The following is a 13,918-nucleotide window of genomic DNA, read 5'->3' as shown; positions in this document are numbered from 1 at the left end:
GACATCTCCTATGAGAATGTAGTTTGATCCAAGTGGATTGGGATGATATTCCCAGTTGGAACAGGTCAGTTTATACATAGAGGCTACAATTTTCAGATTAACATCCAAAACTTCTAATTGCAACCTCCCAAACTATGTGTTAAGCCTTAATTACCCTCATATTTGTTGTTTTCACATTACATGCTCAGTATATGATATCACTGAGTGTTAAAAGATGCCTCAAGCAATTTATCTGTGCTCAGTTTTTTGCCCAGGATCCTCAATTCCCAATCCCCAACTGTTAGAACATTGGATGAGGTTAATATACAGTAGCTGGTCATGCTACCTGCATCCTGTACAACATCATTGGTGGGAGAAAGGGGGTATTATCAAATCAGCAGTTGTAGTGCCCATAATCTCTTGCATCCTAGACCACCATCTGGTAGCTTAATTTTGAGATAGAAGGGACCAACAAGTCAGCTTTACTGCAAATACTGACAACCCTGTTCTTATCATGAAAATAAAATACGTGTCAGTAGTCTCCAAATGGCTCCCATTGAATCACCTATCACTCTTCCTTCTCCCAAAATGTTTCAAAGTTTAAAATATTTGATAAACCATAAAAAATTCTATTTCCCTCCATTTAAAAAAAGAAGCCCATAACACTGTATTTACATTACTTCACCTGTCCATTTTAAACCTTGAAAGATAAACAATTGTTATATGTATGAAACTTTGTACTATATCTTGTAAGTCTGATTATTGAATGCATGCTTGTTGATTGTGCTGAAAAATAAAGAAGCAGGCTTTGCACTACAAGTGATGGCATGGTAGGGCTTCTTCCCCAATACCCCAAAAAATTGGAATAATAGAATAATTATTTATAATATCCCTAACATAGTACTTTGCACTTTAACTGTCTTCATCTTCTTGGTTATTTCATATACAGAGGGATGCACAGCCTTTCGTTTTTTAAAACTATCAAGGGTGTTTTCAATGCTGTAGAGCAATATAAAAGTCATTGTACTGCAAACAGAAGGCAAAGTGTGGAAATTCCATGTAGAGACCAGAATAAATTCCAGGTGGGGAGAAAGGTAGAGTAGAAGGGCATGCAAGGGTCATAAGAAGAGTTTAGAGCAGGGAGGGCTTGGTGAATATCAGACAGGGATCTGATGTAGTGTAATACTCTTTTCCATAACTCAGACCATGACTAGGGAGACATGCTGAAGTGATGCTAGGCAGCACAGGGTGCATTTAATTTGTGTGGTGGGGGGGTGGGGGAGGAGGGCGGGATAGAGTATGCTACAGGTTCTGCTTGTGTCCAGTGACCTCAATAAATAATCCTCTTTAGCTTCAGAGATACTGCATCTGGAAACAAGCCATGGTGTTAGGAAGATTTAGAAAGAGCCTCGTGAATGTTGGAAGGGCTATTTGAAGAAGTTTAGAGGGACATTGTGAAGAGCAAGAGACTGTCAAGTCAAAGGGGGTTGATGGGCAAAGAAGGCTAGAGGAACAATTAGGTCTTGTCTACACCACAGTGGTAAAATCGACCTAAGTTACCCTACTTCAGTTACGTGAATAACGTAACTTAAGTCGACGTAGCTTAGGTCTACTTAATGCAGTGTCTACACCATTCTGTGTCAACGGGAGAGCACTCTGCCATCGACTTAGAGAGTCTTCACCAGATCTGCTAAATCAACACCGCTACATCCATCTCAGCAGTGCTGATTTACCGGTAAGTGTAGACATGGACTTAGAAAGCTATGGAAGTAGGAAGAGTAGACCAAGGTCCATCAGAGATAAAGGTTGATTAGAGGACCAACTTTGCAACAGAAGCTAAAGAATTTTGTTCCACTATGTAACCAGAAGATAATGTATGTGAACACCTCCAACCAGATACTGTTCCTTAACTTTTTAAAATGTATCCAAATTTCACAGTTTACATATAGAATCCAAAAAAATCCAGTGTGTGCTGCTGGGCAGGTTAATAATTACTTAATATTTTTATGATTGCTATGCCTGCACAACATGCATTTAACTACAATGTTATGAATATTTCATCTGAGAAATTGGAATGGTTAATATGTTTTTAAACACTGCAACAAGGTGAAATAGACATTCACAGAGAAATGCATAGTCCCTGCATCAAGTAGGTAAATTGCTGATAGACTCACTAAGCTTATTGGAATATTGAGTTATATGCAGATGGTTATATCTTTTTACAGTTTTTTTTTAGTTTTTATTTACTCTATTTTTGTCTTCACAAATCTGTATGAAATATCAATCTTATAGTTTTGCTTTTCAAAATGGTTCAAAATTATATATATTAATTACAAAATTCTTCATGAAAAGAAACAAAACATTTGTACATTAGGTGTTGGGAGGAAGTATAAATTTCAGAAAGAAAGGCAAAAATATTTTTTGGTAAACTGAAATTGTTCAGTCCCCAGCAACGTGCTTTAGGTTGGATTTTGATCTCAGCTCCACAAGATAAATAATTACTTATATCCTGATCCCCTTGACCCTGATCCTGCAAAAGGGTCCATGCAATGGGAACCATTAGTGGAGCTTCATATGGTCTTAAGTCAGTGGAGTTCCACATAGGCATAGGGTCTGTCCACATTGATGTCATAGCAAGTTTGAAGCCATAGAACCTAATCCTACAATTGCATAGATGGATGGCTGAGCACATGTCCATTGTGGCTTCATGTGAGCACAAGCAGGCTACTTGGTTGATGTGAAGTAAAAGGTCAGGCGAGATTTAGATTGGTAAAGAAGCGGCCTGTTCTGAACTGGGGAGTCAGAATAAAGCACAAGGTAGGAATAAACATGTAACTAAATAGCCCTATCTAGGATTAGGCTAAAAATACTGAACACAGTAAAACCAAAACTCCAAATGGGGTATTTGCCCACAGCCAGATTGACACACATTTGCTAAAAGTCAGTAGTATATGAGGTGAGTTACCTTGTTACCTGGACCTCACACCACTAATTCTTTTGAAAATTTCTTAATAATCTTTAATGAGGATCAAATGCCAGCTCTTTTGTATTAATAGAAATGTATATCAATAGCAATTAATGTACTTACTATGACTGGATTACTTGAAATTCACGTTGTCTCTGCTCTTTGCTATCAAGAAAGTGTAGAAATACTTTTAATACACCCATTACTTTAGAACAGAGAATGTTTCTTAATTCATGTAAATTAATATCTGCTCATCCCTGCTACTAAGCAAATATTTCTTTCAGTTTAGCTCATGGGACCTTTCTAATAGACATCTGTAGAAACTATTGCCATTAGATACTGCTATGATTAATTAGATGTTTTTACATCAAAGTTTAAAATTATTCTTATTTTCTGTGTGTTTCAGGGAGGGTCAACAATCACCAGAACAGTGGCAGAAAATGTACGGCAGATACTCTGGTAATGAAGTGTATCACATTAATCTGGAGGACAGTACGTTTTTTGCTGAATATGAGGGAAAGAGCTTTACATATGCTTCTTTCCATGCACATAAAAAGTATGTTTATTATTAAAGGATTATAAGTTAAGATGAATCTTCATGTATGTTGCATCCATAGAGTAAATATTGTACTGCATTGTTCTGTATTGTCACTACCACCGAATGTATTGCTTTTGCTTCTGGTTTTAAATTGCTGCTGACCCTTGTAAATTTATGGGACTTCTGTATTCTCCTGCCAGTTTTGAGTATAAAAAAAAACCTGGTGTTGGTCTATATGTATAAGCCTAACCTTAAGGCAAAAAGAGATTAGTTCTATCTAGGCAGATATCAAGAATGTACATCACAGTCAGGAGATCAACATCTCGATATGGAGTTATAAAAACTAGACATTCAATACATCCTTTCCCTAGCTGATACAACTTAAATGCTTTCTTCCTGGACAGAATCTAAAGAATGCTTAAAATATCTTCTCTGTCGGAACGGGATCTTTCACAGCTGTCAAAGGCTAAGTATATATTTGATGAATCATGAGCAAAATTCACATGGCTACAGTGCACAGAATGGGCTTCCATCTTGAATGGACCCTTGCAAATCTTCTTCCTTTGTCAAGAGGCAGTATGGGAGGATTTAGGTTTCTTAAATCCCTCAAAATTGCATCTTTCAACCTTATTTGTGGTCAGCATTGTGCTCTACTCCCTTCAACCTCAGCTTGATAAGTCTTCTATTAAAGCATACCTTCTTCTTCATGACCCTACCATGGCAGTCATCTTGTTCTCAACCGGTGCAAGGTTGCAACTTGCCAGGATCTTAAGTATCTTCTCATTTGTGACAAAATCCAAGCAATGGATGTTAAGAATTTGCCATAACTTTTCACACTGACAAGTGTTTAGTATCCTCTCCTCAGTAGTTCTTAAATGCCATGTTTCTGCTTCATGTAACAGGGTTGTCATCACTACCACATTGAACACTCATATCTTAGTTGTCACATAGACATCCCACCACTCAGAGTCCTTTGAAAATGCTGAAATGCCACTGACACAAGACCAAGCTGATGTGGAACTTCTTGGATCTCCTGCTGTAAACGAATTACCCAGATAAAACTATTGACTCATTCAGTGCCATTGCCGTCTACATGCAGCATTGGCAGGTTAGTAGTTTATTTTATAGGAGACATGCATTGCTTTGTTTTTTTCACCCACATCTTAAGTCTAATAAATTCTACAGTTTATGACTCTTCCAGCATTAGCTGTAGTCAGTCATAATCTCTCCTAGTAAAGCAATATCATCGTCATACTTGAGAGCCTCTGAAGATGAATTTTTAAATTTCACACCTCCTGTGTTGACCTCAATCTACTTTGTGATCAGATAGTCTATTGGAACATTATTTAATGTACGTGAGAATGCATTCCTGGCAAATCGTTGATTCTGTTGAAAACCTGTCTAATACAACCATTGACCCTTACCCAGCTAGATAGATGTACCATGGTACAGTTCCTCTGCTAGGCACCCCATGCTGATATAGCAGTGTTCACAGTGCTGCAATACACTGAGACAAAAGCCGCTGCAAATTCTATAAGCATAATATTAATTTCCTTTCATCAGTCTAGTCATTTTTCAGTAACATTCCAGAGATAATATATATATAATGCAGATTGTAGATTGACCTGTATGGAAGTCAGAATGGTTGTCTCTCATTTTTGGTTTGAGACAGTATTTCAGTTGGTTCGAACATACCTTCTTTGGGACTGACAGCAGTGTTATTATCCGAATAATTTGATCAAGCTGATCACTTCTTTTTTAAAAGAGATAATGCAGCCCCTTTTGCTTTCTTCTGAAATGTGGCTGGTTTCCCAAACTTTTAAGACAACTCTTTGAATTCAGTGAACTAAATATAGGCCTCCACTCATAAGAAGTTCTGATGTAATAGTCAACACCAGGTGTTTTATCATTTCATAACTGTTTGACCACAAGCATCACTTCCTCTAATATCACTGACCTTTTTTCTGTTGGATTTATTTTTGGATTAAGTTATAGTTTACATGCTGGTGGTGATCTGTTCACTAATTCACAAAAATATGCATTCCAATGCTTAAATTGTGAATCGATATGCTGGCAGTATTTCCCAATTTTGTCCTTAACTGATGGAAGAGGCAAGAATGTATATCCAATGAGGGCCTTCAGAATCTCAGATACACATTTCTGGTCATGTCTTTCAGAGGCTTCATCATTACACTGCACTGTACTATTCCAGCATTGAGTATGAGCATTCTGACGGGCCCTCTTAACTGCTCGCTCAAGACTTTTCTCTATTGCCCATTTCCTCCTCTCACTGACTCAACTCTGGCCGTGCATCCAGTCTGAAAGCTCACAACCCACCACATCATAACCTTGCAACCCCCTGATGGGTCACAACCCCCAGTTTGAGAACTCGTGATATATTAGATATGCATCTCTCAAACTTTATTAAGAGATCATCCTGGTTGCTATTTGGGTTTGATGGTCAAATTCCGGAGCAACAGCAGCACTTGTAAATTCTTACACATCCTGAATGAGTGTAGTTAAGGATCTCATTCTGGTTTGAAAACCCATGGTTGCATTGTTGCCCCATGGATACAAAATGTATACTTTTGGCAATTCTTGTGCTGAAACCAGGTAGACATTGAAAATAGTTCATGTGTGGAAGCAAATTCAAGTAGACACACACCATTATCTGATCTCTCTTCTGATAAACTGTAAGGTCCTGGTACCAGTTCAAATTCAGTTCTATCATGACCAGTTCTCATGTTCATATCTCCTACTACGACAATATGAAGTTGGAATGATGTACTACATAAAATGTCATTTAATGTGGCATAAAAAGCATCTTTTTCACATCAGGCCTTGCATCAGCTGGAGCATATGCACTATTACCACACATTCTACCTTAAACTGAAAATAGTGGCTATCCAGTATGGAGAGCAAGTCTGCCAGTTTGGCAGATTGCACTTTCAAAGACAAAACCAGAGCAACATCAATGTGCTTGTCAGATGCATCACAGTAGTGCAGCAATCAAAAGATCTGACCACTATGGGTCAGAGTTTTGCTCCCATCATTCAAATTCCATTATGTCTCCTGCACACTGCAGATATCAACATTCAACCTTTCCATTTCTTTATCCAGGAATCATTCCTCCCACCCCACCCCCCCAACATCTATTAATGGTCAAACATTCCACAGTCCCATCCTCAGAAATTAGGGTCGGATTCATCAGTCTTACCTCATTTATCGACAATCTAGGCTATATTTTCAGATCACCTCAACCTCAGATGTATCCTGACATATTTTGAACATGTTTGTACAAGCTTATGCTGAGTATGCATGCACAAATGTCAGTTTCATGCATATTACCTTCATTCTGGTAAAAAAGGTGTTTTCTACTCAAATTAATCAATTGATAAAGAGTTTATAAATAGATTATTAGAGTTTTTAAATATTGTAAGATGAATGTACAAATTTAATTTATCCTGCAATCATATGCATATATAAGAGTTCATTTTCAACGTTATAAAATGAGAACAGAGGCTGTCGTTTTAATTCCTTATTTTCTACTATTGATCAAAAAGAATAAGACTAAATTATGGGGGGAGGAGGAGGAAATCTGAAAACAATTCCATTGACAGGTGAATAATGGAACAGCTTAATGTGCTGAATTAACAGAGTTCCATAAGTGTATTGTATTCTCAGAAGGGACTATATGTTTGATATCAGAAATTAACTGGCTCAACATCGGAAGTATACTGCTATAGAATAAAAAGTTTTTGAAGTGCTTTGGGATTCATAAGTCCCAAGGAATTGTGCTTGATCACAGATGGCCAGTTTTGGGAATAATTTTGTTAAATACTGTATTTTCAAATATTTATTTTCCAAGAATGTGCACATTTTGACTCTGCAGCATGTAAGTGAGACTAAATTAAGGATCCATTATTGTAATCTGCAATTTGTGTTTTGTTGAGTTACATTCAATAAACCATGTATTTTCCTTCTTTAATTAAGGTTTGGAGTCTGTCTGATTGGTGTTAGGAGGGAAGATAACAAAAACATTTTGCTGAATCCAGGCCCTCGATATATTATGAGCTCTACAGACATATGTTTTTATATCAACATCACCAAAGAAGAAAATTCAGCTTTTAAAAAGCAAGAACAGCATAGAAAAAATAATGAATCCAAGTCATACTATCATGGACCTTCTAGGTTACCCTTGCACAGTGTAATTGCCAGTATGGGTAAGTACAGGTAAACCTTATAAAATAGTCTGAAACTATAGAAAAGAAAGCTCAAAAATGTACTACTCTAAAACTGTAAAGCGATTTTAAAAGAAAAAGCCTGAGGTGATGGAAAACATGTTCCTTCATTAGGTTTAAATGTATATATTTAATTAAAAAAATAAAAGGGTCCCAACAATATCAACATAAATGGCATTCTCTTGCTGTATACAGAAATACAACATCACAGACAAATCTATGCAAATGAGAATACTATCTAACAAGCCACTTGCCAAGGAAACTCATAAGATTATTTAAAAAATCCACAAAGTTCAGACCAGATCCCAGGTGGTGCAAAGTAGCTGTAATATCCATTTAACAAGCCAGTGAAGAGGTCCCCCAGCATGGAAGAACATCCAGGTGATCAAGCAACCGCACCAGCTCCCATGTCACACAGCAAGCTGAAAGGGCATGTCCAAGTGGAAAAAGGGATGTGCCTGGGGTGACCCTTTAGGGCCACAGACAGATGATCAAAAGCTAGTGCCTAAGATAGGCTATTACCCTAGCTAGTGCCAGGATTAGGATGGGAGCCTAAAAATGTCACAAAACCACTTGTGTCATTGATTCCCTTCTTCTCCACTGAGTGTAGCTTGGCAGAGTCCAAAACTCAGGCCTGTATGCAAATACTGAAAGTGTTTAGTCACAAAAGGCTGCAATCTCTTGCTGTCTAAACACTATAAGTCATAATCAAAGACAAACATTTGATGGCAATTTAGCTAAAATGTACCAACAGTCTAAAATATCTCGTGCAATGAAATCCCATATGTCAAAAGATGAATTCCATAGTTTGTACATTCATATGAATATCACAAGCTAATTCACTACAAATTGGCCTAATATTAGACGCTAATCAGTCCAATCAGGATTATTCCCATTTCTTGTACTAGGAAGCAGTACCTCTTACTGGCATAAGTTAGGAGGTAAAACTCCAGACGTTCTTTTAGTCCATCAAACAACTCATCAGACTCTATTTTGTTTCCAAAAACATTATGTAACAGAACCAGGAAGAATAAAGGCATTAAGAGTCAAGGTGTCAAATTCTGATCTCATTTACACAATTGGAAATCTTATGTTTTTCTGGTTATAATATTCAGATTTATTAAGTCAAATTCCTTATTATGAATATATAACAACATTCATAAATTCAATATAACCTGCAATTTATTTGTGCATATTCTCACAGCCTGATTGCATGGAACATGTTTTTAAATGCCATAGACTGATATGTATTTGGAAAAAATAATGTATTACCTTATTATGAGAAACTGCCTTGTATATTGTTCAGTGCTGTAAGGCTATATTGGATGTAACATTATATTTTAATGTAGTTTTTATACATAGACAAAACAGACAGTATTTGAATATTTGGTTCTGTTTTAGATCATCCATAATAAGCATAATTTACCCTTTTTTAAACGCTTAATTGACTTGCACATTGAGAGCTGTTTCTGATGATGATTCAGGGACCGTGGCTATAGATTTACAAGATACAGGATGTAGATCTTCCAGTGGACCTACCCTAACCCTTCCTTCAGAGGGAAGTAAAGATGGCAGAAGATCTAGCATAGCACCTGTTTTGGAGGTTGCAGATTCCTCATCACTTCAAACATGTGATCTTCTAAGTGACCAGTCAGAGGATGAAACTACTCCATCAGATGATGACATTTCTACAGGTTTAGAGTATGTACAGTTAATGTAAACAGGACATTACTATTCATAGATGCTAATACTGGGTAAATGTAGAGTGCAGTTCTGCTCCCATTGAAGTCAATAGGGACAGGATTGCAGCTCTTTTTCTGATTAGTGATATTCCATTTAATAAGAAACAAAAGTGTACCAAATTTCTGCGTGATCCTATCACATCATTTGTAGTGATTAGATACGTGGCCCAAGGGCGAAGTGATTTCCTCTTCAAAAGTGCAATCATGAATTGGTCGAAGCTTCTTAAGGCTATTTTGAAATAAGAAAAACATTCCAACTCATGCTGGACATCTGTGATACTCAATAACAAAGACCTTGTTGTGTTTGGAATTTTAAAGCTATTTCATAAACACACACAAATTCACATACCTGGCAATGTCTCCCTATAGCACATAGTTTTTGGAGTACTTCAGGCACGACTCAGCTGACTAGGAAACAAAACTGAATATTTCAGTCTGAAGAATGAAATGACTTTTTAATAGAGGAAGGTTCACTGACATCTGAGAGAGATCAGATTCCAACCTTTAAAGGGTCCAGTTGTGGGGCACTGCACAGGACTCTCCAGCATAGTATAGCTTGTGTGGTAAAAGTGTGAATGCAAGAATATTGGCAACAAAAAAGCAGCAATAGTAAAGCAAAAAAACCCCACAATGTTTTATTCAAGTGTTTATTAGTTTGTTACTGAAATTAAAAATGCATTAGTGAAATAAACTGAGGGCTCAATCCTGCAAATACTCATGCATGTGAGTAATTTGACTGAATAGGATTACTTATGGGAATATAAAAATTCCCATACTGGATTAAATCAGTGGTCTTTCTCATTGTGGTCTGTCTCTGTGTCAGGGACAGGGTAAGGGTGACCTGGCCTAGGGGTTAGCATTAGGCCTGGGCTGAGGATCCAGGAGCCAATTACCAAGAATCAGGCCAAGCTGGAAAGCCAGGAGATCAGAAACAAGAGACTAAACAGAGGACCGGGATCTGTTACCAAGTCAGGAAACTGAAAGGTCAGAATCAGAAGGCAGGAACATTGTAAGGAGAGTGATCACTTTAGCTAAGCTATTACCAGCAGGAGAGTGGGGTGGGAGGAGGTATTGTTTCATGGTCTCTGTGTATATAATGTCTTCTGTAGTTTCCACAGTATGCATCCGATGAAGTGAGCTGTAGCTCATGAAAGCTTATGCTCAAATAAATTGGTTAGTCTCTAAGGTGCCACAAGTACTCCTTTTCTTTTTGCGAATACAGACTAACACGGCTGTTACTCTGAAACAAGGCAGGAACAGGTAATCATGAAACCAGGAGTCCATGGCAGTGTGAAGTCCAGTTGTATGGACAACCTCCAGTTTCCTTATCTGACTTAAATAGGGGCAGCATCCCAATCAGGATCCTTGGAGCTCTTCCAGTCAGAACATGGGGTGGGGCTTGTTCCTCAATTTGGATTTTTGGATCTGTACTAGCTGTTGTCTGTAAGCTGCTGGTTGGAAGATTGGAGCATGACAACTCCCATGACCTTCCAGGGACTACTCAATGACTACTACATGCCTCAAAGAAAAAAGAAAGAAAATCTATAGTGGAGAATCATGGAATGTACTGCCAAAAAGAGAAATTTCTTCCTAAACTTCAGTTTGTTTACACCCTGAAGTATAAGGATTTACAGTTCATCTATTCTCTTGCAAATATAATTGTTGATATTCTTATGTATATAAATCTCTAGCAGGATTCAGAAAAGGGTTAAACTCTTGGATTCAATCATTTTTGCTGCAATATAGGTTGCTATTACAAATTGTTTTAGATTTTTCAGCTGATCAGCATTAGGATCAGTTTAACTTTTAAGTGTTATGTAGGAGCCAGAAATATCTTGAACACCGTCCATCTACTTTCTATGCTGAAAATCCATGCTGGTGCCATAAGACATCAGGAAGTGGACTGACACTTAAAGTTGTTTAGATGAGGAACTTATCACCCTAAGAAACAACAAATAACCCATATCATCCCCTTACAATGTCACCACTTATTAATTCTACTGATTTTATATATATGCCTGTAAGCCATAAGCTATGGTCCTTTGATCTTTATTAGAAATAGGGGTTGTTTTGTTTTGATTGTTTATATGGCAAACACTAGTTGTATCTATTTTGATTAATTTCATATTTAGTTATGTATGATTATATACATTAATACTTGCCTATGTTTGCTATTCCACAAATAGTAGTAATAAAAATTTAGACCTGTTTGGTCTACAGTCGTTAAATTGTTGACAGTATTCAGAACTGTTTCTCTACTCTTCTAGGTATGCTAAAGGTTATCCTCCTTACTCTCCTTATATTGGAAGTTCTCCCACGTTTTGCCATCTGCTGCATGAAAAAGTGCCATTTTGTTGTTTAAGACTGGACAAGGTAAAGAGTTTGTGTTGATGGATATACATATGCGTTAAACAAGGCTTGTTTGTTTGTTGTAACCGAACACAATTTTGTCCTTGTCTGCACTTGCCGATAAGCAGCATTCAGCACCAGTTCAGCTACAACCAATGCTGAAATGCAGTGTTGCTAACAGGTGTTTGTGAAGCTCAGACAAGACTAAGTTCTTTATCATTTCAACTGACACATTTTAGCTTGGGAAGTGAAAAACCACCTCTAATATTATTATCCCTGAATATCAACTCCTATCCAAAGCCACTGAGTTTTTGTTTTCTATACTGGTTTTAGGGGTGCCAACATAACTACTATGAAGATGCCAAAGCCTATGGATTCAAAAATAAATTGATTATAGTTGCAGCAGAGACAGCTGGAAATGGCTTATACAACTTTATTGTTCCACTCAGAGCTTATTACAGACCAAAGAAAGAACTCAACCCTATAGTATTACTTCTGGATAACCCGTAAGTGGATTTATAAGAAAATTATTTACTATACAAATAAGTGTTTAAATCCCAATACGTGCGTTGTCTGTGGTTGATGGTCACATTTCATGTGACCAATTTAAATCAAAAACATTGTGGCACATACACCTTTAAAGCAAGAGTGGAGACAAGGATGATATCTTGATTGTGTTTTACAGTAAGGACATAATATAACTCTCAGTGAAGTCAATGGGAGCTTTTCTAATGACTACAGCGGGAGTTGGAATCAGGACCAAGGACAATACAGTTTTCAGTATGGTAATACCAGGTTTATAAGGAAAAGCAGAGAAATTGGAGTACTATTAATTATAAAATAAGTTGTAAAATCTTTTACAATTCTAAAATTTTAGGAGATAAATTGCAATTTAAATATTGCATCTAACATGTGAAAGTAATCTTAACTTCTCTACATTTCAGATGTAGATTGAATTGCTCACTTTCCTGTCTGCATCCTCTTTTCCCAGCCCACTTAGCACCTAGGGGAGCACTATTTTATTCACACTGCTGACCTGCACATTAGGAGCCAGTTTGTCCTTTCAAGATACTGCCTCAGATTTAAGCCCACTCAGGCCTCTGAACAAGTTTGTTGTATGGTTTGCACAGTAAATAGTAATTATAGTAGTATTTGACTGGTCTATCAGTTAAATGCAGAAGACAGAGCCTATACTATCTAAGCAGATTTTTTATTACTGCTTAGTTCAGAGATGATCAATACTATAGACTGTAAGTGCCCTTTGGGAAATATCTCTGTCCACTGATTGCCATATAAAACCATAGAAGAACAAACATTCATTAATGAACTTATGGCTCAGTTGTGCCATTAAGTCACAGTCCTGATTTAAGGATGATGTAGATCCTCATCACCTCAGGAACAGCTGTAGGAGGAATTGTACCACAGGGAACAACTGTTCCTTCCATAGTCTCATCTCCTCCGCAATGCCCTTTGGAGACACTAGAAGGAAACAGTTCCTTCTTGTGTTCCCCCCATGAAGAGTTTACATTTGTTCTTGGCTCTTACACAAGAAGGGCAGAATGTTCCTTGTACTCTCCTCCACCTCAGCCTATGCACTTCCATGCCACGGCAGGGCAAGGCAAAATCTGTCCCCTTATAGTGATGGCTGAAAATGGTGTGTGTCATGCAGGCACACTGACTTGTCACATTAAAAAGGGTCTGTCTGCATTATGTGCTTCAGTTTCTGAGTTTGCAAATTGACTCGTGGGGCGGGGGGGGGGAAAGAGGTCAGATAACGAAGTGCATATTTTTAGTTTCATAACATAATTTAACCGTCTGCACTCTGCTTTTCCTTCCAAAATAATACCTGGCTACTTTTAACATTGTAATTGTTGCTTAGTATACTAGGTTGGAAATAAAGGTCAAAACCTAGTAACTTTTTTTCAAGTCTTAAGCAATCTGCTCTCTCACAGTGTAATGACTGGCAGTGCTCTGACTGATATTTCACAATCTCTTTACCTTATCACAAAGCAGTGCACTCACTGCTTTTGTGCCACAGCCGCTGACATTCCTTTCTGCTGTCGCTCACAGTAATGATTCATCTTCTACTGCTGCAATGACTGAT

General features: G+C 37.5%; 1 protein-coding gene across 5 annotated transcripts in view; it reads left to right on the top strand.

Annotated features, from left to right (window-relative positions):
• KCNT2 (potassium sodium-activated channel subfamily T member 2) overlaps window positions 1-13,918 on the top strand; it is a 286,784-nt gene that overhangs the window by 194,732 nt on the left and 78,134 nt on the right. For all 5 annotated transcript variants that reach the window (XM_084637878.1, XM_084637876.1, XM_084637877.1 and 2 more), the window contains 5 exons: window positions 3,351-3,500; window positions 7,476-7,705; window positions 9,208-9,424; window positions 11,733-11,838; window positions 12,148-12,320. In XM_084637878.1, the coding sequence (XP_084494004.1) occupies window positions 3,351-3,500; window positions 7,476-7,705; window positions 9,208-9,424; window positions 11,733-11,838; window positions 12,148-12,320 (876 nt within the window). The remainder of the gene's footprint in view (window positions 1-3,350; window positions 3,501-7,475; window positions 7,706-9,207; window positions 9,425-11,732; window positions 11,839-12,147; window positions 12,321-13,918) is intronic.

This window comes from Lepidochelys olivacea (assembly GCF_965140295.1).
Source record: "Lepidochelys olivacea isolate rLepOli2 genome assembly, chromosome: 8".
Taxonomy (NCBI): Eukaryota; Metazoa; Chordata; order Testudines; family Cheloniidae; genus Lepidochelys; species Lepidochelys olivacea.
The sequence above is the reverse complement of the archived record's forward strand: the minus strand, read 5'-3'. Positions and strand labels throughout refer to the sequence as shown.